The sequence below is a fragment of the Humulus lupulus genome, chromosome 8 (assembly GCF_963169125.1).
Source record: "Humulus lupulus chromosome 8, drHumLupu1.1, whole genome shotgun sequence".
NCBI lineage: Eukaryota > Viridiplantae > Streptophyta > Magnoliopsida > Rosales > Cannabaceae > Humulus > Humulus lupulus.
The window spans coordinates 4549062-4556777 of record NC_084800.1 but is presented as its reverse complement, the minus strand read 5'-3'; the positions used below and the strand labels follow the sequence as shown (position 1 = coordinate 4556777).

Below are 7716 nucleotides of genomic sequence, written 5' to 3'. Positions count from 1 at the left end.
GTAGAGAAAAATGTAATGACAAAAAGTAATAACAACACGATGTTTTTATAGTGGTTCGGCCCTAGGATCTGGTAATAACCTACGTCCACTTAGACTGTTATTGATATAAGAATCAAAGGAGTGATCAAAGAACAAGGGTTCAATGAGTTTCACTAACCTCTGAAGAACAATACAATATCACTAGGAGAATTACTCTAGTCTCAAATGATTCAAAAGCCAAAAGTCCCTTCCTTGAGCTATCTTTTGCTATTTATTGGCTCAAGGGGGATTACAAAAGATTGTTACAGATATTCTTTCCTGAATAATCGGATACTCAGGAGATTGTGTAAGTTAAATTCAGGATTTACAAAGATCTTCTCAGTAATGTTGCTTTGTATGCGGAACCATCGACCAGACTGGTCACAGGTAAGACTGGGCTGCTTATTGCTTCTAATGCGTCTTCTGGTCGATACCCTAGCAGAGCTCTTCCAAGTGTCAGCCACGTGTCCAGGGATCACTTGCCACGTCATCAATGCTAATCTTTTGGATAACAACTACAAATCGTAATTCATGATAAATTGTCAAAATTTGTACTCTACCGCTATGTATATCTTCTGCATATTTTCATAATATTATATGAAAAATATTTTTTATTTTTAAAGATAAAAAATTATTTTTTAAAATTTAATTAAAATATATATTTTTAGGGAGCGACTATAATGCATCCTTTTTCTTTTTGCAAACCGGTGCATCATTTTTATATTTTCGGCACCTGGATAGATATAATCCCTATTTTTTTATATGACAGTGTACATTATAGCTATCTATATAACATCCTACAAATTTCAAGAAATTCCGAATAAATTATGGTACCGAAAACAGAGTCTAAACTGTCAGTTGCACGCATGCCTGTTTTTTGTGTATGCATGTAAAATTTGACAGTTTGAACGTTGTTTTCGGCTTCGTAAACTATTCAAAATTTTTTGAAAATTTGCAGGATATTTTAAATACCGACAATGTACACTATCACATAATTTTTTTTTAGATTATATCTATCCAGGTACTGAAAATAGAAAAATTATGCATTAGTGTTGCAAAAAATTAAGATGCATTGTAGTCATTTCCTTTATTTTTATACTATATATTATCCCTTGAACTATATTTATAATATGGATCCCCAACTATGAGATAATTTTGTCTATATAGTCCTCAAAAAGATTAAAAATAGAAACGAACAAACAGAGACAAGCATAGAGGGTGGCAGTGACCCCCCAATATTTAAAAAAAAAAGAATACATATAAAACAATAAAAAATATTATTCATATAATGGCCATGGTAATGGCCTCAATCCATTTTGCTCTGCTTCGTCATCCCAAGTATATAGTCCAAGTCTCCAAGTTGTTGTTGCTAAGTTATAGTTTCTTTCAAACTAAAAGAACATGCCACGTATAACACGGGCACTTAAACGCGCGAGCGCCGCAAAAGAGTTTGCACCAAACGTTTTCACAGAGGCTACTGTGTGCCTATATACTGGGTATTTCTAAGCTGCACCAGTGCAACTTTTTTTGTTTGCTCCTTGGGAAAAGTTTTTCACATAATTTTTTTTAATGATTATTTATATTATAGTTATTTAGTGTATTTTACAAGTTTTCATAAAATTCCGAATAATTTACGATATATTTTTTTTGGGTAAATCAGAAAAAAGTATATTAGACCAAACATATTTACATCCTACATCACCTCTAAAGGCCTGATTTTTGATGTTTTAATTACAATTGTTCAAACCAATTCATGTCTCTAGGTGTTAGTCCTTTGTATGTAATTCCTTTTATCCTGTATTTGACCTCATTTTTTATATTTGTACAATTGTGACCACCTATTTACATCTATATTGCCATAACACTTCATTCCTGTTTAGCCAAAGGTGATAGCTCATTGCAGTCAAAGTGACTGTGAGTACTCCTTTTTTGAACCTGCTGTGCCTTATATTACTCATCAACCCATGGATCAACATTGCTGGTGTCCTCCACTTTAGCCAATCCTTCACTTCTTGTAACACTCTGCTGCTGTATATGCACTTAAAGCATAAATGCTGCATGCTCTCTACATCAGCTACACACGCTACACACTCCACCTCTTGACAGATTTGAAACTTCTGCAACCTCTCTCTAACTGGCAGTCTTCCCAACATGATTAGCCAAAACAAAAATCTATGTTTTGGAATAGCTAATTTATCCCACACCAGATGATGCCATATAACTTCTCGTTGTATTGGGCATAATAGCCGATATCCCTGTTTTATCTGATATGTTTCAGACTCGAATTTCTGGGTATCCACAAGCTGCTTAAAGCTGTTTTTAACATTGACTATTTGCTTCCAGTACCAACTACTTGTTGATGGAGCTTCATAGCTCCACTAGTCAGCTGTTCCCAAATAGACATGGTGAACCCACTTGATCCAAAGGTTGTCTTGTTTTGTTGCCATAGCCCATATATATTTCCCTATAGCTGCCTTATTCCATTCTAGTACATTTCTGAATCCTAATCCACCCTCCTTTTTTGATTTACAAAGTGTTTCCCAACCCACCAGACCAGGTCCCAAGTGCTTAGATGCTGCTTTCCATAAAAAAGCACGGCAGATGGCACTTATATTCTGTAATACTCCTTTGGGAAATATCATGATCTGAAACCAATATGAATGAATTGAGATCAATACTGAATTAATAAGTGTTATTCTCCCTGTATATGAGAGGTTTCTAGAGCTCCAAGTTCTAATTTGAAGAGTCATTTTCTCCACTAACATTTCACACTCTTCAGCTGATATTTTTTTTGAGTTAATTGGAATGCCAAGGTATCTGAATGGTAACTTGCTCCTCCCAAACCCAGAAATATCCTTGATTCTTTGGACTTCCAAGGAACTCATTCCGCAGCAATAGATAGCCGATTTGGTTTCATTTGGCTGCAAACCAGATGTCTGAGAGAATAACTTGAGGCCTTGTAATAACATATATATTGATTTGAAATCACCATGGCAAAATAATAGGACATCATCCGCAAAGCATAAGTGATTCAACTTGAGTTGAGTACACCTCTCATGATATTGAAATTCTGTTTTGTTGCCTACTTTCCTCAAAATACGCGTAAGATATTCCATACCTAATACAAAGAGTAGAGGTGACATGGGGTCTCCTTGCCTGAGTCCTCTTTTTGATGGAAAGTATCCCTGCAGTGAGCCATTTAGCAATGTAGAAAATCTGTTTGTTCGTACACAGGTCATGATAAGCTTAACCAAATGCTCTGGGAAACTTAAGGCACTTAGCATCTCCTCTATAAAGTCCCATTCCACCATATCATACGCCTTCCTCAGATCTAGCTTAATCATACAAATGCTAGGCCTTGATTTCTTCCTCCCATAATGCCTTACTAAATCTTTACAGACCATAATATTGTAGGCAATGTATCTCCCTTTGATAAATCCTCCATGATTCTCAGCTATCAACACAGGTAAAATATTCCGTAGCCTTGAACAAATCAACTTGGCAGCAACTTTATAAACCACATTGCAGCATGCAATTGGTCTAAAATCACTAACCCCAGTTGATCAATTTGTTTTTGGAATCAAGGTTAAGCTTGTAGTATTCACCTCTTTTAGCAACTGCCCAGAATGAAGAAAATTCAACACTGCTGCACTCACATCCTCCCCTACTATCTCCCAATTATCCTGAAAGAAACAACTTGGGTAACCATCTGGTCCAGAAGCTTTAACACTTGGGATATCAAACATGGCTTTTTTTCACTTCTTCACTTGTATATTCGAACACCAGAAATTCAGCATCTGCCTCTGTTATCACACATCCAGCATTAACTATATTTAGTCTCACTCTCCTTCTTCCTGCCAAACGTGAGCCCAAAAGTTGCTGATAGTAATTTAGAAAAGCTGTAGCTACCTCTCCAGGATTATCTACCCAATACCCAGCCATGTTTTGTATTGTATATACTCTATTCCTTACTCTCCTTGCTCTTATGCTTGAATGAAAAAGCTGAGTATTTTCATCACCTTTTTTTATCCAGTCCATTTTTGATTTCTGGTGCAGAAAGGATATATAAATTTTGTGAATATGCATATACTCCTGCCTTGCCAATTCTTCTTGCTTTATCAGCTATTCATTCAGTGGATCTTCCTGTAGACTCTGTTGCTTCCTGAGTAAATCTTGGAAGGCTAAGGTATCAGCAACTGAGATATTATCAAATCCCTTCTTATTTATATCCCTGAGAACAATTTTGAGCCTTTTTAATTTCTGAACCAACTTAACATAGCAGTACCTTGACATGGCTTTTCCCAACTTCCCTGTACTTTTTGCTTGTACTTTGGTGCGTGTTGCCACATGCGGAAATACTTGAATGGCCGTTTGCCCCCTCTAACTTCTGGGTATACTGTCAAAATAGCTGGAGAATGATCCAAGTTCCCTTCAGCTAAAAACCTTACTTCCGCCAACTCATACTTGGTGAACCACTCTTGATTAGCCATTACTCGATCAATCTTGGAGTATATTCTGCTGTTTTTGTCTTGCTTATTATTCCATGTGAAAAAGCATCCCAAGTATTTTACATCTTCAAGTTTACAATCTTCTATGCACTCTTTAAAAGCCACAGTCCCAACTCCCTGTGACTGGTTCCCCACTCTTTCTTCTGTATTTAGAATATCGTTAAAGTCTCCTGGTACCACCCATGGTTGTCTAATTCTACTTGCTAAGCCTTTGAGGTCTCTCCATAGTAAGTTCCGACCATTTGCATCATTGAAGGCATAAACAAAAGTAATCAAGAAACCTTCATGTCTATCCCCGGTCTTAACCTCCAAATGCATCATTTGACTTGAACACTGCCTAATATCCACCTGAAACATAGCTGGATTCCAGCTAATTATTATTCGGCCTCCCTTGTGCCATGCATTATTCGAAGAAAAACACCACCTTGCAAACATTCTTAGATATACTTCACCAAGCTTTTGGGTTTTCACCCTTGTTTCCAAGAGCCCAACCAATCCGATCTTCTTGTTTGAGATTAAATATCTAATCTCATTTTGCTTGTTTGGATTGTTGAGACCTCGGACATTCTATGCCATAATTCTATCCATTACCAAGAGGTGGCTCTCCCCCACCTCCAATCTCATCTTCATTTTCATCTACATGCCCCTGTTTCCTCAAAATCTGGAAATTGTTCCCAATAGGAAGAACGATTTCTTCCTGAATCCGAACTTTCCCCCTTTTCCGTACTTCCTGGAATCCTTCTTCATCTTGTATCTTCTTTGAATTCTCCTTTGTATCCTTCTCTGAATTCTGTTTCACAACCCAAGTTTGCTTCTGAGTCGACTGCTTCCTACACATCCCTGTCTCATGACCCAAACCTTGGCAATTTTTGCACAGCGTTGGCTTCCATTCATACTCAACAAAAACTGACACGTCCTCATCTCTTTCATTTATGAAATAAATGAGCTCAGGGAAGTCCTGTTTTAAGTGTACCTCCACCATGACTCTCGGATAATTCAAACGTTCTTTCCTCTGAGTGATCTGGTCCACCATCACTGGGTTCCCTATTTGGCTAAGTATCTTAAATAGAGCTTTCTCCCCCCAATATTTGAGATCTAGACCTTTAAGCTGTATCCATATAGGTGCTTTCTCTACATTCTCTTTTTTAAAATCTACAGATGCAACCCAAGGCTTCATGATGATAGGTTTCTTGTCGAAAAACATGAAACCCCCTGATATTACCTGATCTCGCCTCTCCACATCATGGAATCGAACAATGAAGATGCCATGATTGATCAGCCCCACCTTATCTACCTGCTCCTTCCACATTCTTTTGACAAAACCTTCAAAAACCCCTAGTGGGGGATAAGCACCTAAAACATAACAGACCATTGCAGAATTCCAGAATGCTATCTCTTCTTCTATATCTTCCATCTCTATCTTGATAGCTTCCCCCCTGCCCTTCTAGTAGTCGCATCCCTAAATTTTCCATTCAAATTCCTATTGAAACTGGGATTGAGAATGGGAGGAGAAACCATTGCCTTACCTGACTTTATCTTTTGCTCACATATTTGCGATTGATGCTCATACGCTGAAATTGCTTCATTCACCGCTGCATCTCGTGTTGATGGCCTTGCCGTTTTCGGAGTCGAAGGTGAACCAGAAGACTCCTTCTCACTTATAACAATTTCATCTTCATCATCTGAAAAATCAATGGGCTGAACCCCTAGTATTTCATCGATCGCTTTGACCTTCTTCACAAGGTCAGATGAAGTCGGACCAGTATTCTTCTTAAGTTTGCTTCCCGATTTCTTGATTTGCCACTGAGCTTTGGTTCTCTTTGCCATGGCTCCAAAGAGAATTCTCTGAGAGAAAAAAAATTACGATATTGAAATCAATAATCAAACATGTTATTGCACGCATTACTACTTTTTTTATGCGCGTGAAAAACAATATGTTTGAACATTGTTTGTACAAACAAAAAAGAGGCACACTCATGCACCTCTTCTTGTGAGACTCACCAAAGAAATTTCATATATATAATTTGGTGAGAGAGTTATTGGTCTTTCTGTATATAAGAGGGTCAGGTGGAGTTAGTTTCCTTATTAATTGTAGTGATTCCTCTTCACTCCACACTGGATCCTTAGCTACCCATTCTCTCATATAGCTATGGCATTGGCTTCCTACGCATCTTTTCGTTCCTTCAAATCCTGCTCAGTTTCCAACTCTCAAAACAGAATTACAGCTTTTGAAAACTCCAAACTTTTTAGGAGTGATTATGATCTCACTATACCACCAAAGTTGATCAATATTAATAATACCCACCATCATAATACTATGTCAATATCTACCCCCTTACAAAAGTCTAAACCTTTCATTAATATTGATCATGTAAGTTTTCTCGTCCGACCTTTTAATTTATACGTACAATATATATCCTCTCTTTTTTATTTTTTTGGTTATGTATATTATCTAACTCATTTATACAAATTAAAATATATATTGCAGGATTTGGATATATATAGAGACGTTATAAGAAAAGCAGGAGAAGATCCATTTGAAGGTCTTAAGATGATTGATGCTATCCAACGGCTAGGAATTGACTATATCTTCGAGGAAGAGATTGATGGAATTCTACAAAGCCAATCTCATCATAAGTTTTTTAACGAATTCGAACATCATCATCAAGATGATCTGCATGAGGTTGCTCTTCGTTTTCGACTCTTGAGGCAACATGGTCACTTCATTCCTGCTGGTTCGTAATCCTTTTGAAAAAATTTAAATATATATTCATGCAGTACTTCTTAACTTATACGTGTATATTATTTTAATATAGATGCCAATATACTCTTACGTATATATGTTTGATAAAGATTAATCATGAATTAATAAATATATTTTTACTCATAATAATAGAAAACATGTATCCTCATTTTATTAATAATTTAAAGCATATTAGAGGAAAGTATTATGGACCAATATTGGACCAATAACGGAGTAGCTAGGTGTTTTGTGAATTAATTGTTTGTATAAAAGTAATACATAAATAAATAAATGAGGTGTTTTCAAATCAATTAGTGAGGCCAATAATGGGGGCACTCATAATATATCACACTCACTTTTTACCATATTTGTTCATATTTCATGAATATATTTAATATATAATAAGTCATTATTTAAAAAAAATTTATAGTCAGTCAAAATTTTTAA

General features: G+C 36.3%; 1 protein-coding gene across 1 annotated transcript; it reads left to right on the top strand.

Annotated features, from left to right (window-relative positions):
* Window positions 1–6614: 6614 nt before the first annotated feature.
* LOC133794246 ((3S,6E)-nerolidol synthase 2, chloroplastic/mitochondrial-like) lies at window positions 6615–7293 on the top strand. The gene is made up of 2 exons (XM_062231454.1): window positions 6615–6897; window positions 7015–7293. Exons 1-2 carry the CDS (start codon window positions 6676–6678, stop codon window positions 7267–7269), a joined length of 477 nt encoding a protein of 158 aa, XP_062087438.1. The 5' UTR covers window positions 6615–6675; the 3' UTR covers window positions 7270–7293.
* Window positions 7294–7716: the final 423 nt, after the last annotated feature.